At 35.0% G+C, this 26,424-nt stretch overlaps 1 protein-coding gene across 1 annotated transcript in view; it reads left to right on the plus strand.

Moving 5' to 3' along the window:
- Positions 1-26,424, plus strand: part of SNX24 (sorting nexin 24) — a 223,704-nt gene that overhangs the window by 129,690 nt on the left and 67,590 nt on the right. The window contains exons 2-3 of the mRNA XM_036742257.1: positions 7,914-7,997; positions 23,618-23,722. Of these exons, the coding sequence (XP_036598152.1) occupies positions 7,914-7,997; positions 23,618-23,722 (189 nt within the window). The remainder of the gene's footprint in view (positions 1-7,913; positions 7,998-23,617; positions 23,723-26,424) is intronic.

Genomic DNA, 26,424 nt, shown 5'->3' on the forward strand with positions numbered 1-26,424 from the left:
TGATTATAGAAATCAAATTTGGCCTACAGGCAGTAGGACAAAAGAGGAAAGGGGAAAGAAAAGGGAGGGGTGTCATTAGGGAGGGACAGTTGAGGAAGATGATGGTCAAAAGCAAAACTCTTGAGGAGTGGAAGGGAGAAATAAAGGCATAAACAGGGGAGAAATAGGATGGAGAAAAAGACAGATAGTAATCATAACTGTGAATGTGAATGGAACAAACTCTCCCATAAAACGGAGGCAGATAGCAGAATGGATTAAAAACCATAATCCTGCAATATGCTGTTTACAAGAAACACATTTGAAACAGGAGGATACACCGAGGGTAAAGGTAAAAGGCTGGAGTAGAATATATTGTGCTTCAGCTAAAGTAAAAAAAAAGCAGGGGTAACAATACTAATCTCAGACAAGGCAAAAGCAAAGATAGATCTAATTAAAAGAGCTAAGGAAAGACACTATATCCTGCTAAAAGGCAACATTGACAATGAAGCAATATCATTACTTAACAAATATGCACCAAGTGGTATAGCATACATATTCTTAGAGGAGAAGTTAAGGGAGTTATACGAAGAAATAGATAGCAAAACTACACTAGTTGGGGACGTCAACCTTCCCCTCTGTGAACTGGATAAATCTAACCTCAAAATAAACAAGAAAGAAGGAGGTGAATAGAATTTTAGAAAGATAAATATGATAGACCTTTGGAGAAAACTGAATGGGGATAGCAAGGAATATACCTTTTTCTCAGCGGTACATGGTACATACTCAAAAATTGACCATGGACTAGGGCATAAAAACCTCACAATTCAGTGTAGTAAGGCAGAAATAGTCAATGCATCATTTTAAGATCATGATGCAATTAAACTTATTTGTAATAAAGGACCATGGAAAGATAAACTAAAAATTAATTGGGGACCAAATAATCTGATCCTAAAGGATGAGCAAACCAAAGAACAAATCATAGAAACAATTAATAGCTTCATTCAAGTGAATGGCAATAATGAGACAACATATCAAAACTTATGGGATGCAGCAAAAGCAGTTCTTAGAGGAAGTTTTATATCTCTAAATGCTTATGAATAAAATAGAGAAAAAGGAGATCAATGAATTGGGCATGCAGCTGAAAAAACTAGAAGAAGAACAAATTGAAAATCCTCAATTAAATACCAAATTAGAAATACTGAAAACCAAAGGAGAGATTAATAAAATTGAAACCAAGAAAACTATTGAATTAAATAAAACCAAGAGCTGGTTTTATTAAAAAAAAAACAATAAGATTAATAAACCTTTGGTCAATTTGATTAAAAAAAGAAAGAAGAAAATCGGATTACCATATCAAAAATGAAAAAAGTGAATTCACCTCTAATGAAGAGGAAATCAAAACAATAATTAGGAATTATTTTGTCCAATTGTATGCCCATAAATTTGACAGCCTTAGGGATATGGATGAATATCTACAAAAATATAAATTGCCCAGGTTAACAGAAGAGGAAGTAAAATTTCTAAAGAACCCCATCTCAGAAAAAGAAATTGAGCAAACCATCAATGAACTCCCTAGGAAAAAATCTCCAGGGCCAGGTAGTTTTACATGTGAATTTTATGAAACATTTAAAGAACAATTAATTCCTATACTTTATTGACTATTTGGGAAAATAGGTGAAGCAGTCCTACCAAATTCTTTTTATGACACAAATATGGTCCTAATACCCAGGAAGAGTCAAAACAGAGAAAGAAAATTAGAGAGCAATTTCCCTAATGAATATTGATGCAAAAATTTTAAATAAAATATTAGATTACAGCAACTTATCATGGGAATAATACACTATGACCAAGTAGGATTTATTCCAGGAATACAAGGCTGGTTCAATATTAGAAAAACTATCAGTATAATTGATCATATCAACAACAAAACTAGCAGTAACCATATGATTATCTCAATAGTTGCAGAAAAAGCTTTTGATAAAATACAACACCCATTCCTATGAAAAAACACTAGAAAGCATAGGAACAAATGGAGTCTTCCTTAAAATTATAAGTAGCATTTATCTAAAACCATCGGCAAGCATTACGTATAAGGGGGATAAGCTAGATCCATTCCCAGTAAGATCAGGGGTGAAACAAGGATGTCCAGTAACACCCCTATCACTCAATGTGGTACTAGAAATGTTACCTTTAGCATTAAGAGAAGAAAAAGAAATTGAAGGAATTAGAATAGGCAAAGAAGAAACAAGGTTATTACTCTTTGCAGATGATATGATGATTTACTTAGAGAATCCTAGAGAATCAAGTAAAAAACTACTGGAAATAATAAACAACTTTAGCGAAGTGGCAGGGTATAAAATAAACCCGCATATATCATTGGCATTCCTGTACGTTACTAACAAAGCCCAACAGCGAGAGATAGAAAGAGAAATTCCATTTAAAGTTACTGTAGACACTAAAATATTTGGGAATCTACCTTCCAAGACAAACCCAGGGTCAGTATGAACATAATTACAAAACACTTTTCACACAAATAAAGTCAGATTTAAATAAATGGACAAACCTCAGTTGCTTATGGTTAGGCTGAGCTAATATAATAAAAATGACAATTTTACCTAAATTAATTTACTTATTCGGTGCCATACCAATTGCACTACCAAAAATTATTTTACAGAGCTGGATAAAGCAATAACAAAATTCTTCTGGAAGAACAAAAGGTCCAGAATATCAAGGGCATTAATGAAAAGAAATACTAAGGAAGGTGGCCTAGTCATACCAGATATTAAACTGTACTGTAAAGCAGCGGTCATCAAAACTACTTGGTGCTGGGTAAGAAACAGAGTGGTGGATCAGTGGAGTAGGTTAGGTACACAAGACACAGTAGTCACTGTCTATAGCAATCTACTCTGTGATAAACCCAAAGAATCCAGCTTCTGGGCTAAGAATTCACTATTTCACAAAATCTGCTGGGAAAATTGGAAAATGATAGGGCAGAAACTGGGCATAGACCAATATCTTATACTGTATACCAAAATAAAGTCAAAATAGATTCAGGATTTAGGAATAAGTAATTTGGGAGAGCAAGGAATAGTTTACCTGTCAGATTTATGGGAGAGGGAAGAATTCATGACCCAACAAGAGATAGAGAGCATTACAAAATGCAAAATGGATAATTTTGATTATTAAATTGAAAAGTTTTTTGTATAAACAAAGCCAATGCAACAAAGATTAGGAGGGAAGCAGAAAATTGGGAGAAAATCTTTACAACCAGTGTCTCTGATAAAGTCCTCATATCTAAAATCAGGAATAACTACAAATGATCTTCTAAGAAGCTGTTTAGCAATCTCTCCAGGAAGTGTTGACAATCTGAACTAGGCTGGTGGTCGTGTGGCTGGCCATAGAGCAAATGAAAAGTGTGAGAGGTAAAATCTACAAAATTGGACATTTGATTGACTAGGAAGGATGACATAAGAGTAAAGAGTGACTTTGAGTTTGCAAACTTGGTTTCATTCTGGTAAGATGGCAGTACCTTCAGGAGAAACATGGAAATTTGAAGGTGTATATAATGAGATCACTTTTAAATTTCTTGAATTTGAAATTCCAGAGATATCTAGGAACCGCTTAATAATGTGTGACTGGATTTCAGGAGAACCATGGGTTACATAGATTTGAAAATAATTTGAATAGAGACTATACTTGAGCCCATGGGAATTGATGAAGTCTTCAAAAGAGTGAGAGAATATAGACAGAATAGAACCCTTGGGAGAGCTCAGGGTAAGGGACCCATAGAGAGATGAAAATCCCATTAAAGAGACATAGGAGTCCGTTACACACCACTGGAGTCTCAATTCTTGAAGTAGGAAAACAAATTGTTATGCCTTAAAATCTTCTGATTGCATTTTACACTACTAAGGAGAGAATTCCATTCTTCTACACACGATGGGTGTGCCTTCTCCTGGGTGCTCAATACAACTTAGGCCAGAAAAGAGAAACTGTTCAAGCTATACTTTCTACAACAAATAAGCAATTGCCTACATACTTGTAAATGTCGTTTCCCTTGTTGGAGTTAAACATTGTATGTTATTTTTCCCCCTGTAGTATAGAATACTACAAAAAGTATGGAAGATTCTCTTCTCTCAAGTATACTTAGATAAGGAATCAAATCCACCGTGGTTAAGACATGTAATTCTGGGTAAACTCAGCTAATCATTTTCATGGACATATGATAACAAATCAATAACAAAAATATTGATTTCCTAGATGTTGTAGGTTTTTGAGTGAGCATTTTTAATGAATATAAGAAAGCATAACTCATAATACTTTTATTGAGCACTAAAGGAGAAACACCTGTCAATGCTCTCACATTTCAAATCGTTGAGAGCTCAAAGTTAGTGTAATAAGACAGCTGAATAACTTAAAAGCAGAATGCTGTTTTAACCAGTCAGTTGGCATGCATCTGTTAAGTGCTTGGCAATGTGCTGAGTTTTAAAGGAAACCAGGGATTCTAAGAGGTTGAGGTGAGGAGGGAGAGCATTTTGGCAATGAGGGATAGCCAGTAGATTGATTGCTTTGTATGATGAACAGCACCTAGGATAATTATTGCTCCACCATCAATTATAAGAATGAGAGTAATATGTAAGGGGACTAGAAGGTTGGGGTCAGGTGTGAAGAAATTAAAATACTAAACAAATTTATGTTTGACCCACTAAAATTTATTGACTACAAGAGTGACATGATCACAATTGATTTTTTCTTTGATCATCCTTTTTCCTTCTCCTAGCTCAGTCTCCAAATATATATTCTTGTTCTTTCTTTCCCTGTATTCCAGCCTTCCTGATTCATTCTTCAAAGTAGTTGGGTTTTTTTTTTGAGATTAATACCCTTAATCTACCAACCCTCTTAATCTCACTTTTTTCCTGCCGAATTCCATGGTGTGTTTAATTTCTTTCTACCTCTGTTATGCAATATCTCTGATGTGCCTCTCTCTCCACTTGATAAGGTTACCATTTTAGTTCTGGTCATCATTACTTCTTACTTGTACCAATAAAATAGCCCCCTAATTGTTCTACTTGTCTTAAATTTCTACCCTTTCCAATCCATCTTCCTCATAAATGTCAAAATGATATCCATAAATATAGGTTTTACCACGTCACTCCAGGCTCAGAAACCTCCACTGGTTCCATGTTGCCTCTAGTTTCAAATATAGACTCCTTTGTTTGGCTTTTAAAGCTCTTCAGAATCTAGTCTGGCTTGCCCTTATATATTTTATGGTCCAACAAAACGGCTTGCTGTCACTCTTATGTAATCTTACATTTTCCATCTCTGTGCCATTATAAAAGCCCTTTAAGATTCCTAGCTTCCTTCAACATTCAGTTCAAATGCCATCCACCATCCCTCACTCTTTCACCTCCTCAAATTACTTTGTATTTGCTTTCTACTTGTTTCAAATTTAATTTGTTGTTTTGTTCTGTCTGTGTTATTCCTTTCTTAATTCTCATCTTTGACTTCTGCATACACTAATGAGCACTGCCTTTTTTTTTTTTAATTAAGGACCTAGATACTGTTATCTTTAGGTTTTTATGACATGGCTTCATCTTGTGTATCCTCCTACATTTCTGGCCACTCCTTTTCTAGATCATCATCTACATAATGCCTTATGCAAAGCTCTGTCCTGAGGATTACTCATAGAGCTATTTATCCAATTTAAGTCTCTCCTGAGTGCCAGTCTCGTATAACCAATTGCCTTTTTGGACATTTCAAACTGAATCTTCTGGAGATAATGTAAAAAAAAAAATCTTTTCCTCTCAAAGTCTTCTTTGTATTGAATTTCCTGTTTCTGTGAAGCACTGCCATTCTTCTAGTCTCCCAAGTTCATAGTGTTGGAATTAGCTCTACTCTTTGCTCAGTCTCTCCAAAAATAACCATTTAGTTTCCTAACCTTGCCATTTCTACTTCCATAATAACTTTTGAATCCAGTCAGCATATACAGTAATTACAGTGGTGTTTTTGGTGATGATGCCACTAATTACTAGACACTAACCATAAATTAATTAATTTTATAAACCAAGTCTTTCTGAGAGAGAGAGATCCTTGGAAAGAAAAGATAACCCCAACAAAAGAGTTACTGTGTTTGTTTTTTCCTCTGGTGTAGTTGATGTTTATAAAGAGCAACCAAGACACTTTATGATGGAATGCTTGTTTTGTAATAGTGAAGACATTACATGACAAACCATGCAAAAGTATTTCATCCCTAGTCTTTAATAAATAGAAATTACTTTTGGAAGTAACATAGAGGTTGGAGCTTTACTGATTCTTCAATCCTTCCCCCCCACCCCCCTTTGGAAGTTTCCTAACAAACCTACCAAATAAAGTGGTTGTTCTAGTGGAGAATCTACTAGTAACTGGACACAGACCAAAAATTTGTTTATTTCATGTAGTCCAGAACACATCATGCCTACTTTTTTTTTTTAATAATGCTGCTAGTTCGTCTTGATTTAAATCTCGGTTCCAATAGTTGGAAAGAAAAACCAAATCAAACCTTATATGCTGCTAACTAATCTTGTATTCTTCTCTTCTTTACTGCATTTTCCTTATTTGACTTCTGGAACAGTTTTTGAAAAAGGCATGCTTTTTTGTGAATTGATGATAATATTTTGTTTTGAAGTGGACATATGCATATATATGGAAAGAGAATTTGTTATATATATGTAAATTGTTTTTGAAGAAGCTTAAATTGAATTTTGAAAGTTTAAATTGGTAAAAAAAAATTTACAAATGCTTTTCTAAAAGCTTAAGGCACAGTACAGCTGAATTTGAAAACAATTTGTTGCTTCTAATATGGAGATTTCTTTTAGTGATGACTTAATTTTCTTACTCTAGAGTAAAACATAAAAGAAGTACAAAGATTTAAAAAAAAAGAAACCTAATATTGATCTTGTACTCCTTAAACAAATGGAGTGTAATTTTATATGATGAATTGAAATAATGGTAAAACTATTATTTTAATGGATTAAAAAAGAATACCTTTGATCTTATAATTTTCATACAAATTGAAATTGTTATTTTTTGATCTAAAAGTCAGAAGTAGTTGAATAATCTTAATTTAACTTTGTGCCTCAGAAACTTACTCAGCAAAAGAGAACAGTCATGTCCAAGTCTTTGGATTAGTAAAATACCTTTTCTTTTAGCCTTAGTAAGCTTTTTTTTTTTTTAATTGTATTTTCATGAACATTTCACAATATTTCTTATCCCTGTCCTTGGTCCTGACCCAGTGACCTAAGAAACCAGAAAATGTCATGTTAGTGGTTACTAATTAGTGCATCCAGAGAGCCTTTTCATTTGGCCTTTCAACCTTTTGGAGGTAGAAGCACAAGCTGTCATTCGTATCATGCAGGGAAAATGAACCTTAACTACAATTTTTTTTTTCTGTGTTGAAAGCAGGAGAATAAGCCCAGCTGAGACTATAGATGAATATGCAGGTTAGGAAGAAATTAACCCAAATCCAAATTAACTGCTATTTCTGTTATTATTTTGCAGAAGATATAGTACTTTGTCATGGAAATACACATTAGAACTCGCTTATGTGGGAGATTGTTTACCAAACAGCATTTTATTATTTTTATTTCAATTATACCCATTTAAAACATTAATTTTAAGGAAACAATAATAAATTTATATACATATATATGCATCTTTCAGTATATACAAACTTTCATTGCTTTTATATGTGTTGGGTAAAAATACTTGCTAATAAAGATTTAGCCATAGTACTCATTAATCATGGGTATTACTTCAGTGTCTCCTGAGTGTTCTGGATTTTGAAGGATCCGCTATTGTAATTTACAAGATGAAATATATCATGATCCCAAACTTAGAAGATGACACAGTTGAATGTATTGAATTGGTGAAAGTAATATTTAAATTTTTTTCCCTAGGTCTTTAAGATAGAAGTGCTAATGAGTGGACGGAAGCATTTTGTAGAAAAAAGGTACAGTGAATTTCATGCTCTGCATAAAAAGGTAACTATTCTTTTTATTGGCCTAAACAGTATAACTTAAGATTCTCTTCCATATTATTTATATTTTACAGAGTAATATACTTTGTTTCATCCTAAAATAGTTTTCATACTTTGAAGTGTTTTTCATCAAGCTTTTAAAGTAACTTAGGTTTTCTTCTTATTTAGTATTATTAGTGTATTATTTTGAATCATAAGTGTTCCTAAACATTGGTTAGAGTATCTTACTTACGATAAATGCTTGGTGTTCTTTGAAAAGAAAAAAAAAAGTTATCTTTTCATGGAAAAAAGTTTTTTGAATATTGATTTTACACTATTTGTGTTTTTACAACCAGTTTTTATTTTAAATTTGTACAGAAAAAGATTATCCATGTTTGCATATGTAGAATGCTTTTTGAAACATAAAAAGAAAATCTTAGCCTTCTTTCTGCCTATAAAAGTACCACCTCAACTTTCTCATCCATTTTGGTTATATACTGATTTTTTCTTTCTAACTTTTATAGTTTATGTTTTGTCATACATTTATTTTTGAAGGAAATTAGGATTATGATTCACTGGAAGTATAACAGAATCACAGAATTTGAGAGTTGGAAGGGACCTCAGTGGCCATCTCATCCAAACCATGCACAAAAGAAAACTACACGGCAGGGTAGCCATCAAGTGGTTGATTCAGTCTCTACTTGAATGGGAGGGGGCAATACACCTCTTTAGGTAGCCCATTCCACTTTTGGGTAGATCTGATTTTTAGTAAATTTTTCCTAGCAATTAAATTGGCTTCTTTGAGATTTTCACCCATTATTTCTGGCTCTGCCCTGTGGAGCAGATGAAACAAGTGTAATTCCTTTTCTGCATGACAGCCCTTCAGATGTTTGAAGATGATTATCATGTTCTCCCTTGAGTGTTCTCTTCATCTTAAATATCCTTAGTTCCTTTATAGAATCCTCATATGACATGGACTCAAGGTCCTTTCATCCTGGTTGTCTCTCCTCTAGAGGTGAGAGAGAGGGAAAAAGCATTTATTATGTGCAACACTGAAGCACTTTACACATATTATCTTAAATATATACCTGTGGTATCCAAAACTGAACACAGTACTCCAGATGATATCTGTTGAGGGAAGAATATGATAAGTCTATCCCTTTGTTATTCCTAAAAGCTTTATCTCATAATGAAGCCCAGTATTCCATTAGCTTTTTTTGGCTGCCACACTATATTGCTGACTCTTACTGACCTTTTAGTACACTAAAAGCTCTATATCACTTATAGAATAAGTGCTCTTTAGCTATGCCTCGCCTATCTTGCACTTGTGAAATTGATTTTTTTTGTATCCAGGACTTTCCATTCCCCTTGAAATTCACCTTATTAGATTAATCCTAATGCTTTAGTCCAGGGCTTTTTAATCTTTAGTGTCATGGACCCCTTTGGCAGTTAGGTGAAACCTCTGGAACCCTTCTCAGAATAACGTTTTTAAATGGATTACAGAGGAAACCAGTTTATTAAAAAGTAGTCAAAATGTAAAAAAAAAAATTAAAATAAAAATCACGAATTCCAGGTTGAACCCCAGGTATGTGTATATGTGTGTATGTGTGTTTTGGTGTTGAAAATTAAGTATTCTTTCCATTTTCTGGAACATAATAGTACGTAAATTATATAGCAATTTCTACCATGTAGTATGGGTTTTGAATATTGCCTAGGTAATAAACTGAGTCTGTTTTTTGAAGACCACCTTGGCTAATTATAAGTGGGCTGGCCACCTGGCAATGAATTTCTTTTGGGCATGGCAACCAAAGAAGCAAGGAAAAATACAAAGTAGCCCTCAGGCCAAGGGCTTTTGCAGTGATGGTGGGAGACTTGGTAGAGGCTACTATGAACCACACGGCTTTTAGACTATCAGTGAATTTCATTTTGACTGTTGCTACCCCAAATGTCAGGTTCTTTGGCCAATGAGTAGATATATAGCTGATAAAACTAAATCTTATCCAGCTTGACAGCTTTATTATAAACTAAACTAGAAGAAGGAAAGAAGGAAACTTCAGCTACATGGGGGCAGGATGACTCACAGGAAATTCTTAGAGACACAAAGAAAAGACTTGGTGAGTCATTTTATTGTAGATCCAAAAGCTATGAAAAACATCACATTTTGGGATATTTGTTCGTCATATATTATAGGACTAAAGTTAAATATTTTCAATAAGATATCATGAAAATAATAGCAGCTCATATGCCAACATTGATTGCTGAGGTTGAAGTTGCAGGGAAATTCTTCAGAGAACATTGATAACACCCTTCAGGTGAAATTAATGTACAGTCTGATCTTTGATGACTTCAAAGCTAAGATGGGAAAAAGTTTAGGATAGGGAGGGTGTAGTGGTTAGGATACTAGAGTTACATTCAGGAAGACCTGGATTAAAATTTTTCCTCATAACCCATATCAGTTGTGTGATCTTAGCTTCCTCCCAGCCATAAACCTATGATCCAATTATTTCCTGATCCTGTGATATTTAAGTAAGAAGGAAAGGCAGAGGCCAAAGACTTGTAGGTTAGATAGAAACCTCATGCTTCTATATTGTTAAGAATAACAAAATAAACACTACAGATTTGTGCTACATGATTCTAACTAGACCTTTAGTGTGGCAAGGCATTCTTTTCATACCTCTGTAATCAATCCACCATCATGCTCACTATGGCAGCTTTTCCAAAACTTTCCATTCCTTTTCAAGCCTCCCATGCATGGGCCTCCTTCCTCCCCACCCCCACCACCCCCACTCCAACCCCCTTCCCAGTTTCATATTTCACTAAAAAATCTAGGCTGTTCTCTGAGAGCGCCCTCTCCTTTCTACCTCATCTCACAATATTCAGATACTTTCTACCACTATTTCCTCTATCCCTATTACCCCATGAAGAGGTGGACCTTCTCCTTGCCAAGGCAAAACCCTTGATATGCACAAATGATTCCCTTTCTGTCCCATCTTCTCTAGCATATTGCCCCCTCCATCACCTCTACACTCCTATCAATCTTGAACCTTTCCCTATTTGTGGGCTGTTTCCTCATCCCTACCTACAGACTTGCTCATGTCCCCTCTATCCTCAAAACAAACTTATTTTATTTGTCCTTCACTACTAGATATCATCTTTTATCCCTCTTTGCTTTTGCGACTGTACTTGAGAAGGCCATCTACAATAGAGAATTCATTTCCTTTCCTCTCATTCTCTTCTTAACTCTTTAAAGTCTGGCTTCTGAACTCATCATTCAACCAGAACTGTTCTCTCCAAAGCTACTAATGATCTCTTAATTATCAATTCTAATGGCCTTTTCTTATTGCTTTTATCCTTCGTGACTGCTCTGAAGCCTTTAACACTCAATTATCCTTTCTCCTTGATACTCTCTTCTCTCTAAGTTTTTCTGTACTGTTCTCATTGTCTTCCTCTTACCTATGTGATTACTCCTCCAGCACCTTTGCTAGATCTTCATTGAAATTACATCCAGTAATTGTGGTTGTCCCCTAAGGTTTTCTTGTAGGTCTCCTCTTCTCCCTCCATATTATTTCACTTGATGATCTCATCAGCTCCCATGGATTTAACTATAGTCTCTATGCAGGTAATTCTTAGATATATTTATCTAGCCCTAACCACCCTCCTGACTTTGTCTCATATCTCTGACTGCCTATGTGATACCTCAAATTTGATGTCTTATAGACCTGAGGTTTCAAACTTACCAGCCATGGACTGTAAGTAGCTTGCAAAACTCCTTAATTCAGCCTGAGCCAGATTAGAATATAATTGAGAAGTATGTAACAAAATAAATAAAAATCTCATGCAACATAGGGCATGCTAATTTATGGTTTTCTAATTCAATATCTGGCTTCTATTTATTTGACACCACCATAGTAGACATCTTAAACTCAACACATCCAAAACTGAACTCATTATCTTTCCTCTCCCAAATTCTCCCTTCTACCAAATTTTTCTATTACTGTTTGAGGGTGCCAGCATCCTCACAGTCACTCGGGCTTGCAACCTAGGTACCATCTTCAACTTCTTACCCAGCTAGTCAAAAGCCAAGTCTTTGCTTGATGCTACCTTTACAACTTCTTTTGTATATTCCTCCTTTCTTCTGACACTGCCAGCACCCTGGAATAGGCTCTTACCACTTCACACTTGGACTGAAGTAGCCCTCAGGTTGGTCTCCTTGCCTCAAGTCTCTCTCCACTTCAGTTTGTCCTCCACTTAGCTGTCCATTTAATCTTCCTAAAGCACAAACCAATTCCACTGGCTATTCTTGTTACCTCTAGGGTCAAACAAAATATTTTTGCTTTTTCTTTTCAGAGTCTGGCTCCTACCTACCTTTCCAGTATCCTTACACCTTATTCCCAGTCACTTGCCCCATGGTCCAGTGACATTAGCCTCTTCTCTTCACACAAGAAACGCCCATCTTCCAAATTATCGGTAAATAATAATCATTTCTCACAGAAACCAATGAGCTTGGTGTTTTCCCATAAGTAGTAGCTCATCAAGGGTCAAAGCAACCAGTTAGTTAACTTGGTGTTTTGTGCAATTCTTTACCAGTTTTCCCCAGCCTAAGCCTTTTACACATCCAGTAGCAAAAAAGCCCCCTTGTTCTCAAAGGGTTACCCTAGTTCACCTGTCACTAAAGCAGTAGTCCCATTATATAAAATTCTAAGCAGAACTAGCCATAGAAAAATGAGAAGAAAGAATAAAGAGACAGAAAAAAAGGATGGTGAGAAAGGTTGTAGCCATAGCAGGATAAACAAATTTCAAAGGGTTTAGAAGGGGGATAGATAGGATCCAAAGGATGAAAATTCTGTAGGGGAAGTGAACCCAAGAAGGACTGAAGATACTCAAGAATGAAATTCCGAAGACACAAAGGGAATAATTCCACTGAGGAAAAATGGTATTTCTCTGAAGAGATCACTGTGTATATGCAAAGGGAGCTCACCAATCAATTTAAATTTTCTTTAAAGAAATGTAATTAAAATAGAAGAAAGGCCAGGTAATGGAGGATGAATAGAGGACTGTGGCACAGTACTGTAAGAATAGTGTCGAGAGTACTAAAGTGAAGTATAAATTGAGGTTGTCAAAAATTTTTTTAAGCTACCTTTGGAAAGGAGAATTAAAAAAAGGTTAGGCCCACTAGGGCATCTCGAATGGGATGATGATAATTAACAATAGAGAGAAGGTATAGTTGCTTAGTTTTTATTGTAATTTTTTTTTCTAGAGAGAATTCCCACTCTGGAAATAAGAGAGAAAATGAGTAATGTGAAGTGATATCTGGAATATTTAAGGAGATAGTAAGAGAACACCTAGTTGCCTTTGATATCAGTTTACCCCACCCAAATGCAATACATCCTTGGGTATCAGAAAAGTTTGTAGATGTGATTGCTGAGCCACTGTCCAGTATTTGAAAGATTTTGAAAAAGCAAACATATCACAAGATTGAACATGGACAAATATCCTGATTTTCAAACAAGGGAAGAGAACAAAGTCTACATATTATGGGCCAATGAACTTGACTTTAATTCTTTAGAAAATTCTAAAGCAAATCATTAAAGATATGGTTGGTCGAATATCCAGTATGGTAAGTAGTGTTTTCAAAGACAGCATGGCTTCATCAAAAACAGCTACATTGGGAGAATCAAAAATGATAGAATTCAATAACCTAGTGTTTGATAAATCCTAACACATAGATAGATTACTTAGGAAAGAATTCCATATTTCATAAGAACTGCTGATAAGAGTGGGAAGCTCTTTTGAAAAATTAGGCTCAGATCAACATCTTATAACATATTCCGCAAAAAAAAAAATTCAAGAGATATGTGACCTGAATATTAAAGATCATGTTATGAAAAAATTAGCAGCTGTGGGTAGCAGTTAGATTCTTAACCAAACAAAAGGTATGTAAGCAATCACAAAAGATAAAATGGATTATTTTGTTTACTAGAAATTGAAAGCTTTTGCTCAAATGAAATTAGTGCATCTATGATAAAGAAAGCAGTCAATTGAGGAAAAATCTTTGTATAGCATTACTCTGTTAAAGATTTGGTATTCAATTTATAAAGACAACTAATATATAACAAATACATAATATATGACAAATATGTAAGACCAAAGGGCACTCCTCAATAAATAAGTGGTCAAAAAATATCACGAGTTTTCCAAAAAGGAGTTTCAGACTATTAACAACCATATGAAAGAATGCCGTAAATCATCAATAATAAAAGAATGAGAATGAAAACAACTTTGAGATTTTACCTCACATCCACTAAAATGTTTGGCACAGGTGACAGAAAATGGGAATAGTCGATGTTAGAGGGGATGTGGAAAGAGAAGCACATTAATATATTGTCGCTAAAACTGTGAATTAGTAAATTCATCCTGGAAAGCAATTAAGCAAATAAAGTCCCTAAAATGTCTATATCCTTTGACCCAAATACTCCATAACTAGGTACCCCAAGGAGGTCATTGGCAAAAAGAAAGACTCTATATGTAGCAGAATGTTTCTAGCAACACTTTGGTGGGAAAACAAAGTAGATGCCATTGACTGGGGAAATAGCTAAAGAAACTGTGGTACATGAATGTAGTGCAATATTGCTGTTCTATAAGAAGCCACTAATATAGTGATTATAGAGAAGCACTGAAAGTCTTATATGAAGTGATACAAAGTAAAGTGAACAGAACGAAGTAAACAATGTATGTAGTGACTGCTGTTCAGTCTTACAGTCATGTTAGACCCTTCATGACCTTGTAGAGCAGGGCTGCCCAACCTTAGGTTTTTATTGAAACAATAGACAATATATTTTGATTTGCCATTTTAGTAAGAGCTCTGAGGTAGCTTGGCTTCATTTACTAAAGCATTTATATAAATTTCTATGCTTGTAGGCGGGCTGCATAAATTGCACTGCGGGCCACAGCTGGCTGCATTTTGGACAGCCCTGTTGTAGACCATAGCAAGCCAGGCCTTTCTGTCCCTTGGACTCCTTCTAAGCCGAGGGGCTCATCTTCTGATGTCATATCTTTAGTATCTTAATATTATCCATGGGGTTTTCTTGGCAAAGATACTGGAGTGGTTCACCATTTCCTTCTGCAGTAGATCACCTTTTGTCAGAACTCTGCACTGTGTCTTGTCCATCTTGGGTAACCCTGCACGGTATAGCTCATGGTTTCATTGAGCTATGAAAACCCCTCTGCCCTGGAAAGGCAGTGATACAGTACTACCACAGTGCAAATGTAAGGAACAACAAGCACAAAATGATAAAAAATGAATGTTGCAAAATTACAAAGAATAAGCTTGGTTCCAGAGAAAAGATATGAGAAGATATCTCCCACTCCCCTGCCCCCATACCTTTACAGAGGTTTGACAGATCCTTAGGTATGGAATCTTGCATATATTTTCAGGTTTTCTTTCAGTGTGTTGATTGTTTTAGCGGACTATTTTTTTCTTAAAATCTTGTATTATAAGAAATGGGTCTTTTGGGGGGTAATGCAGAAAGTCTGAAAACAAAAGTTACTGATAAAATTCTATTTTAAAAATAGCCATGCCGTACTAAATTGAATTTTTTTTGACAGAGGCACTAAACTGATAGATGAGGAAATGAAATAGATATAATTTATGTACATTTTAGCAAAGATTTTTTAAAGTTTCTTATACTGTTCTGGTGGAGAAGATAGAAGGGTGAAGACTAGATGACAGTACGATTAAATGGATTCAGAATTGGTTGGATGGCCAGGCTCAAAGGATAGTTTTTAATGGTTGCTTGTCAGCCTGGCAGGAGGTTTCCAGGAGAGGACCCCAAGGACCTATGTATAGCTCAGTGCTAGTTAACATTTTTTCAGTGACTTTGTATAAAGTCATAAATGGTATGCTTATCATATTTGCAGATTTAATTGAGAGGTGAGGGAGAGCTAACACACTATGTGACAGAGTCATGATCCAAATAGATCTTGACAAGCTAGAGCATTGATTGCCTGAATCTAATAAGATGAATTTCAGTAAGGATAAATGCATACCTGAGTATATAAAATCAGTCACACACAGGTATAGGATGGGGTAGGAGGAGTCATAGTTAAATGAAAGTTCAAAAGATATTTGGGGTGTTTAGTGGACTATAAGCTAAATGTGATTCAGAATTGTGATATGCCTGCCAAAAAAACTAAAGTGATCTTGGGCTACATTAAATGAGATGTAGCTTCCAGGTATAAGAAAGGAATAGTTCTCCTGGGTTGGTCTTCATCACACTTCATCTGGAGTATTATGTTTGGTTCTGGGCACTACAGTTTTAGAGAGGCACTGATAAGCTAGAAAGCATCCAGAAGAGGGCAGCCAAGATGGTGAAGGGCCTTGAACTTGTGTCATATGAAGACCTATTGAAGGAGCTGTATTTGCTGAGCCTGGAAAAGAGAAGACTTCAGGGTAGACATGATTGCTGTCTTCAAATATGTAAAGTGCCATCACGTCTAGGAGGGCTTAGATTTGTGTTTTTCCCCAGAAACATTGTATGGAAATTTCAGAGGCCTATTTTTTAGGCTTGATGTCAGCAAAAACTTTCCAACCTGTCCAGAAGTTAAATGAGCTATCAGAAGAGGTGGTAAGTTTCCCCTCTTGTAGGTCTTCACACAGAGGCTAGATAACAACTTGTTGGTTGTGTTATAATGGGGATTACATATGGGTGATGAGGTGCCTTTCATCTCTCCAATTCTGTTAGAATTATATAATTAGATGTTAAGGCAGTTTGAAGTAGGTGAAAATTTTAGTAAAATTGTAGAAGTACTAGGGTTTACTATTATCATATCTTTCAAAACTTTACTTTTTATAAGCTTTAGTCAGCAATTACCACAGTTATTTTCTATTATATTTTTCTGATATCTTCTGTTTTCATGTTTTTATTTTTTTATCTTAAAATATTATATTTTACAGTAAGATAATCAGCTTTCCTTAAAGTAAATATTTTATTTGAAGTTATTTTTAAAATGTACAAATTTCCCTCCTAAGCCACTTAATTTATTTTTTTGCTAAGACTGTAAGCTACTTGTTTGTTGTTCATTATTCAGTCATGTTCAGCTCTTTGTGACTCCATTTTTGAGGGGGTTTTCTTGGCAAAGATACTGGAGTAGTTCATCATTTCCTTCTCCAGCTCTTTTTTTTTTAACAGATGAGAAAATTGAGGCAGACAGAGCCCAGGGTCACATAGCTAGTGTCTGAGACCAATTTGAACTCAGGAAGATGAGTCTTCTCTGAGCTGGGCACTCTATCCACTGCACCATCTAGCTGCCCCGTAAGCCACTTACTACTAAATAAATATAAGTTGTTTATAGGTATTGACCATACTTTATATTTGTTTCTCCCCAGTACCTAATATAATTATTTTGAACCTAGATACTAATAAGTATTTGTTGGATAAATGAATGAACGTGTTGATGTCTCATGTTTTTTACTTTGTTACATTTTGTACTACTCAGAAATGTTTAGTAGTGCTGGGGTGCTGCTCTTTAAAAACAGGCAGAATTTATGAATTTTGCTAATGAGTGCTTTAATTTCTTTTCTGAGTACCTGTAATGGTAATTAGGGTGGGATTTTTTTGGTTTTCTCTTTTAGAATCCTAATGTAATCAAGTACCTTTGATGAATCTTGCCTTTCAAATGTAATGGCAAGCAAAATGAACTTTTTTTGTCTTTGTTTTGGAAGTGTTTCTCAGCACTAAGGAATCTTTGATTGATTAGGGAGTCTTTGATGACCTGCTTATGTCAAGGGAATGCCTAGTTCACATGAGTTTGAGTAGCATAGTTGTGACACCCTTTGACCCTGAAGAAGCATTTAGGTCACGTGGGCTTGAGTCACATGGTTGTGATGCCCCTTGACCCTGAGACATGCCTGTGAGATCTGAGGTTGGCATTTTCTCTTTGGGAGCACACTCACTGAAAGAGTGTTAGTGATGAGACTCTGGGTAAGCCGTTGAAGCATTCCCCCCTGCCCCCGGCTTAGAAAACCCAGATGTTGGTGCTTCTGTGGTAACTATGTATTGCTATGGATAGACTGATTTGTGTTTATTTACTCTGTTTATATAATTTGTGCTTGTAATTTCTGTTTGTATTCTCTCCAAAGTTCAGGATGCTGTCTCTTTCCCCTGAACTAAGTGAATGATATGTGTATGTTTGATTAAAGTGAGATTGTAAATCCCTTAAAGTTGCTTTCCTTAGAAAAGCAGATCAAAGAACTTGTGCGAGCAACCCTTCTGTGTGCTCTTGTTGTTGGTCTTACGCAGCCACAGTAGCGGCAAGTAACATTACAGTACCTAACACCTTCAGAAGTGACTTTTAAGCCGATGGTCATTAATGCCGAAGAGGGAACTATAATCATTGTCATTTATGTACATTCTGTTGACTGCCTGGATTGAAGAAATTTCACAATGGCCACTTTAATCAGTACTTGCAGTATTTGTTGTTCACGTTAAGAGGAGGCCAAGAAATATTTGTTAATTTATTAGAGTTTTCTCCAGAAAAGTATAGTGTTTTACTTTATGTACTTGTAAAATGTTTTTGATTTGATTATGTTAGAGTTACTATTTTAAAGGTATCTATTCCTTTAGAAGATATTTTTATTTAAAGTTTTATTAGCCTAGAAAATATTTTTCCTTCTTAACTTTCTTTTCTTCCCCTCTCCTTACCCTATTATATTCCATCTATCACAAAGTCCTTGTTTCTTCCATTAAAATGTCTTTGAATTTGTCCCTTGCTCTGAATTGTTACTTCTGTTTTCTTAGTTCAGAACCTTATCACCTCTGCTAACTTCTGCCCTAAAGATACCACTTTTCATTTCCCTATAATTGTTTTCCACACTTGCTTAAGAACTAGAATGTATTCCTTTCCTTATCAAGTCCATACATCTCATCTTGGCATTTGATGCTTTCCATATTGTGGACTCATTCCAACTATCCTTGTTTCCCAGAATTTCCCCAAACATACCCTATGCTGTGGTTAAATTGGTCTCTTCACTGACCCCGTGTCATTTTAATTTCTGTATTTGTACCATTCTTAATGCTTTCCGAAACCTAAGAGGTTCTTCCCTCAGCTTTTAATCTGTCTGAATCCTACTCTCTCTTCAAGGCCCAGTGAAGTCTTATTTCTTCCATGAAGTCTTTCTGATTTCTGATTTCTCTGGTCTCTGAATTCCAATAGTATATAAGTATATATTGGCATATAATTGTTCTCTAGTTGTTTCATAAGTATTTGTTTTTCATCTCCCCAAAGAATCTATAAGTTTTTTAAAGACAGGGGCCTATCCTAATAATTCTTTTGTATCTTTCATTATGTTTCAGTCAATCAGGCCATCAAAAAGTTTTTATTAAAAGCCTAGTGTGTATCCCCAGTATACACTGGGGATACAAGTACAAAAAATGTACCAATTCCTGTTTGTAATGCTGAGCAAATAATAGTTGTTTATTGAATATTTCTCAATTGAAATTAATTGCAGAGAATTTCATTGATGTTTGTAGATTTCTGGTTAAATTGGTATGTATGAGGACTTAAAGTTGGAAATCACGACTATTGTATTTCCCCATGTATAAGACACTACCATATACCATGTATAATTTTGAGGCCCAAAATTTGAAAAAAATATATTACATAAAGTTATTGAACCCAAGTTTTATTCATCATAAAATTCATACAACTCCTCATCACTGTCAAAACTCCCATCCGTTAGCTTGTCCTCATCTGTGTTTGATGACGAGTCACTGTCTTCATATATTGCCTTGTCCTTAGTTCCATGTATGGCATTTGAAATGCCACACTTCTTAATTGACTTGGCAATGATCTCAATCTTGATATTATCCCAGGATCTTTTGACCCAGGTACAAACTTCTCCTATAGATGGTTTCTTTATTCTTGCCTCTCATGGCCTTCTTCTGCTGTGGAGTTTTCAGTAGGGTGTCTTCTTCCCGTAGCCAGTCTTGGATTGTTTTCTCAGTTGGAGGAGGACCAAACTTACCTTCAACAGCATGATTTCCATTCACTTTTGCAAACTAGATCACTTTTAACTTGAATTCAGCACTGTACGAAAATCTTTTCTGAGCCATTTCTGGGCAGAACGTGGCAAAAAGTAACCTAATATACCAGTAACAAATGTGAAACAATGTGCGCAAAGACAACAAGCACGAAAAAGTGGGAAATGCAAGTAAAAAAATCTACAACAATGAGCACAAAAACAAGCGTGAAAAAGTGGGAAATGCAAGCAAAAAAAAAATATACAACCGCTGTGTAGGACATGCAGTTTTTAGACCCCAAATTTTTCAAAAAAGGGTGCATCTTATACATGGGGAAATACGGTACTTTCCCTGATACTGCATAGTTTGTAATTTATGCCTGAAATGGGAGAAAATATGTTCATTCTCACTTCAATTTTTCTTAAAAGCTTAAAAATTTTCTTCCCCATGTATTCCGTTTCACTTGGGTTTATGCCCTGCAATCAACCAGAAAATCTGCTATTTGGAATTGTGGTCCCTAGTTCCATACACACACACATAGGTATGCTAGGAAAACTCAGTATTCAGGTGTAGGAGACTTAGATGTAAACTATTTGTAGTAATCTCATATAATCTACAGTGTTGTTTATAGTTGTATCCCGGACCTGGTTCTTTTCATAGAGGTTTTAACTGTTGATTTAAGTTATTGTTATTTATCTTAATACTGACTGCAGTCATTTTTCTATGAGTACCCAGCACATAATCAATAATAAAATAATGAATTTCTTGCATTTCACTTAGTGAAGAATGAATAATGAAAGAACCTAAGAAATGCCATTCTAGGTCAGACCAGTTAACCAAGTATACTGACTCAGACAGTAACACTGACGTAAAGTAAGTTTCCTTCTATCATGTCATCATTAGCATTAAACTCTAAATATCCTCAGTTTTCTCTATCCTTAATTTCCTGTTTTAGATTTATCAACCATATGTTTATAGGAATTCTTCTTCAACGTATTTGTATTTATCATTCTGTGTCCCAAAAAAAGAAAGTATTTTTAACCAGATTTTGGAAAATGATTAAGTATAGCCAAATTATCTTTTAGGTCAAGGTCTGTAGCAAAAATGTATTTTATTAAACAGATGTAATATTGTCAAAAATAATGCAGAGTAATCACCATGAGAAAATAGGGTTGTGTTCATGTAAGTATCTTGTATATCTTTTGGCCATCCAAATGGATGGTAAAAGTTGTACAACAGGATCACAGTATAAACTAGACTGTTAATCACCAGCAGAGTAGCAATGGAGTATTTATCTTGTAAGCAGCTGAGCCCTATTGGAAACTTATATTGTTTCAAGTTTGTCTTCTTTCATCTAAAGCAATTCATTACTCACCTACAAATGCTGTCATCCCAGTAGCTATTTGGTGATAGCTTCCTCAGTACTCTTGACACATAAATAGGGGGAAAATGGTTTTTATGCTACAGCTTTGGAATAATGTAGAGAGCCTTGGTTTCTCATTCTTAAACATTATCTGAGTTGTAATTTAATACTTTTGAAAGAAATTCATTATGAAATTGAAAATTCCTCTTGAATTGTAATAACTTTTCATAATGATTTGACTTTGTTGCTTTGCTTTTGCTTTAGAAACAACTCAGTCAGCTCAGAGACAAAATGTAAATTCTCAATCCCCTATGGGCAAACATGTCAAAGTTGATTTTGAGTTTGTCCTTACATTTCTCTCCACATTTTCTCAGAGGCAATATCAAGCAAAAAGAATGACATATAGTACCAAAAATTCCATTTGTTATTTTGTTAGAAAGTGTTTTGAAAAGCAAGTTTGCAATATAATATTGTGGATGAATCATATTTTTAGTTTATTGAAAACATAATGTTAAACTTATTATTGCGTGCTGATTCTTTAGATGTGGAACAAAGAATTACATACTGACATATTGGGTAGAGTTTTCATATTTTTTAATTAGAACATTAAGATCAGGGTTTTTTTGGGGGGGTTTTATGCAGGAAGATCTAATTCAATTTTTGATAGTTAAAATAGTTTCTATTTCCCCTTTAGGTCATTTCTTCTCAAACTACACTTTCCCATAAAGCCCTGAAAACTTTGGCTTGAAAGCTGCTTTTCATTTTTTTCCTTTTTAAAAAAAAATCTTAATAAACACATTTTATCATATAAAGAAAAACAAAAAAGGATTATGTAAGAAACCAAATTTGTTATATACAGCTTTCAGAAAGATAATGTGTGAATATACTAAATTTTAACAATTTAATGAAAATTTCTTTATTGTGTCTCCTTGTAGATTTCTTTTTTCTTCTGTGCACTTAAAAATGATTTATTGCTGCTCTTTTTTACATCACTGCCCACTAACTTGCCATCCCCCTAACTCCCAAACAGAAACCTTCCCCTGAAACAAATATGTATAATTAAGCAAAACAAACCTACACATTTGCTATGCCTGAAAATACATGTATCATTCTATGCCTTTAGTCCATTAGCCACCAAAAGGCTGAAAAGACATTTCATCATCTGTCTCTTGAATGGACCATTCAGTTTTCATTGAATAGTATTTTCAGTTGATTCTTAGACATTTAGATGGATCATTCCTGTGGTTTTTTAGTTTGTTCCTCTGTGAATGATCTTCAAATGGGATGGCACAGTATAGTATTAAGCCTTCCCAGGCAGAATGTATTACTGAGGACAACGTTTTGCTCTACTTTTTTCAATATATACAAAATAACTTACAGTTCTAACTATTAAATTTATTTACATAAGCAAATTCTCCTTGTATTGCTTGATTTGAGGATATTCACACTTTGGCAGTTTTAGATTAATTCATGTACTTCAGTTTGTTTAAAATATTTTGGTGAAAATAGTCATATACTTGAAATATGTACTATTATAAAACATTAAAGTGGCATAATAAAATAAATATAAATATAAAATACAAAATAAAATCTCTCATTTTAAAAGGATATTTAGGGGAATACTTTTTTATTTTTTAAATAAGTTTTTATTAAATATTTCCCAATTACATGTAAATTTTTTTAACATTTATTTTTAAAAATTTTGAGTTCCAGATTCTCTCCCTCCCTCCCACCCCTTGAGAAAGCAATTATTAGGATATCAGTTATATGTGTGAAACCATGCAAAACATTTCCATATTAGCCATGTTGCAAAGAACACACACACACACACACACACACACACACACACACACGCGAAAAATAAAGTTTAAAAAGTATGCTTCAATCTGCACTCAGTTCATCAGTTCTCTCTCTGGAAATGGATAGCATTTTTTCATCCTGGGTCTTTTGAAATTGTCTTGGATCATTGCCTTGATCAGAGTAGCTGTGTCTTTCATAGTTGATCATTGTTATAATATTGCTTTTTTTGCGTACAATATTCTGGTTCTATTCACTTCACTTTGTATCAGTTCATATAAGTCTGGGGAAGAACTTTTAAATAGACTTTTGTGTTATATCAGTCTGTCTGATTATATCTGTCATGATTATATCATGTCTGATTTATTTTTTAACCATATCTCATTTTGTGGGGTTTTTTCAACATTGTCTTTAAAATTTTTAATCATTTTCTGTAAATTTTAAAAAATGATTCCGTTGTCTTTATAGCTCAAGAAATGTATAAAAACTCCAGAAATTCCTTCCAAACATGTTAGAAACTGGGTCCCAAAAGTCTTGGAGCAGCGACGACAAGGTTTGGAAGCCTACTTACAGGTAAAGTGTCTTTTCAACTTTTAGAAATAGGGGAAACGAGAATTTACACTCTGAATTATGCATTGCATTCATCACTTCTTAATGTGAAAGTGTTGTCCACACAAAAAGTAATTAAAAATAATTTGACTTGGTATTCTCCTATACTACTAAGAGATGAGAAAGGAAGTATAAAAAATGTAGCTTTTATATTAATTTTAGAGATTAGAGATGATATTTTCATATTGCTTTTAATTCAGAGAAGGATAAAATGACATTTAGATGATCATAAATGGGAAGAAAGACAGTCTCTTCAATTTTTATTCATTTTTAATTTAAAATCACCTTTTTAATAAATAATTTCCTAACTTCGTTAGGACCCTAATCCTCATATAAAGGTAGACAAATGTAAATATGTATGTATTGGTTTAGAGTAAGTAAAGGTTTGCCCACATTCAGTCGTAAGCCAGGCTGTTATAATCAGAGTGCAGGATATTAGAAGAAAATGGGTGACGTGGGTTTTCTTTTTGTCATCTTGGCCCACTGAAACCACTAGAGAGTAGTCACTGACTCTGATGGAGACCCATGGTGAAATTCCATTCCTTACCATAGGAAATTATCATACTAATATGGATTTAGAGCTAGTCCATCTCCTTCATTATGTAGATCAGGGTCACAGAGGCAATTAGTAGCACAACCAGGTTTTGAACCTACGTCTTCTATCTCAAAATCTAAAAGTTTTGAACTTTGAATGTATTTTGAGGGGTGAAGACCCTATCTGTTCCTGGAACATGTATGAAGAACAAACTTTAAGGTGAGTGAAGGGATCACCTATGGTTATTAGCAAGTGAAAAAGAAAACAAGGGGTTATAACAAAAAAGCTTGAGAAACTAAGGAGAAAAAAATTACTTCAAGTTTTTAGGGTTGGTGGTTAGTCCAGGCACACCATGCTTTAGGGCTGCAGTTAGGCTAAGCGTTACATCATGGTGGACACTGTATATGAAATTGTCATTCGAATTTGGGATAGGATCAAGGGAATTAGGCTTGCTTCTAGACATGTTATTTTCAAACTGACTGGTCTCCTAATGAGAGGTTAGTCATGACTCTTTGGAAGATGACTTCCATTTGTAATGTAAATACTAGTTGTGAGTGTTGGTGAAGGTGCCAGAGGGAGTCCTTCACCCTGTAAGTCCTCATCCAAGCTGCTATATCTAGGGGAAAAACCATGTAAATAACAGCAAGAAATCCAAAAGGAGTTACTCACAGAAAGCTATCTCCCTTCCTTCATTTCAGGTTGGTTCCTATCTGCCCCTATTCTTCTCTAGTTTGGGGGATTTTTGCTTTGCTTCAGGTTATCAAACTCTCTCTATTTATACTCCCTCCTGTAAATCAACTTCAGGCTGGCTAATGAGTATGATTGCAATGACCGAAAAGGTTTGTGATTTCCCAAAGGGGCATTCATCACTTTGCCACCTCCTCTCTGAGGCTGAATATATCTTCAGCTTTGCCTACCCAGGCAGACTCATTGTTCCAAATACCTTTTGGTGTGGCTAGTATAAAATTTACCACAAAGTTTTAGTTATGTAACAACAAGAAGTTGGTAGAGAAGGAGTGAACTGATCAGAATGTGTACTTATGAAGGTATCAGTGGAGGACTGTTTGTTCTAAACACTTCCCCTTATACAAGAGAGAAGCTGGGGCAGCTGCTTCTTTCTTTAATCTAGATCCAGAAGAGATGGAATGTTATCTCTAAGGGTAGGTAGTGTCATCTCACCAGACTTGGTCTGATCAGTACCAGACCCATTGGTCACAGGCTCTATAAGCCCACATCAAATGCATTGTTGACTAAATCATCAGCCTTAATAGCAGCATTGGTAACACCTGTAGAGTCTTTGTAGGACAGGGCATAAGAGCACAAATCCAAAACAACAACCGTGAAAAGTCCACATGGTGTTGAGATGGATAACAAATCTCTTTCTCTCCATCAGGCTTCTCCCTTTTCCAGTGTCTTTTATTCATTATTTTCCAGGAAATAATCCTGCTTCATTCCCCTATTACACAAGGGAAATGCTGCTCCTGGATTCTGAAAGTGTCTTTCATCTTCCTAGTAATTCTGATACATGGTTATGTCAACATATCCAAAATACTGTTCTGGATTCCTGAAGGATATATAAAAAGGAAGAGGGAGTAACTGTGAATTGTAGAGGAAGTCATTTCCCAAAGAAAAGAAACCATACTTTATTAAAGAGCTAAGAACCAGCCATGGTTCTTATATAAGAACCTGGCTAGAAGATACTTAAGTATGGGACATAGGTGTATCAGGGAAATACAGAAACACGTATTTTGTAGTTTTTTAAATAGCACGTAGAATCATAGAACATTAGAGCTAGTGGGCATGTTAGTAATCCTCTAGTCCAGCCTTCTCTCTTGACCAGTTAAATGTAAGCTCCTCAAGATTATTTCATTCCATGTATTTGTATACCCAGTACCCAGGCTATATGCCTGGCACATAGCAAATACTTAATAAATACTAATTGAATTACAGATGAGGAAACTGACACCCAGAGACATTAAGGCCAAGGTTAATACCTGTTAATACCTGTTACTCTTAGTCTTAGGAAATAGTTTTTAGTACCAGGATAATCTCTGCATGTACTTTCTGGAATATGAGAAAAGGCAGTGTGATAAGAATGCCTCATTAGAGGATCAGAAATACAAGTTAATTT

The sequence above is a fragment of the Trichosurus vulpecula genome, chromosome 1 (assembly GCF_011100635.1).
Source record: "Trichosurus vulpecula isolate mTriVul1 chromosome 1, mTriVul1.pri, whole genome shotgun sequence".
Classification (NCBI taxonomy): domain Eukaryota; kingdom Metazoa; phylum Chordata; class Mammalia; order Diprotodontia; family Phalangeridae; genus Trichosurus; species Trichosurus vulpecula.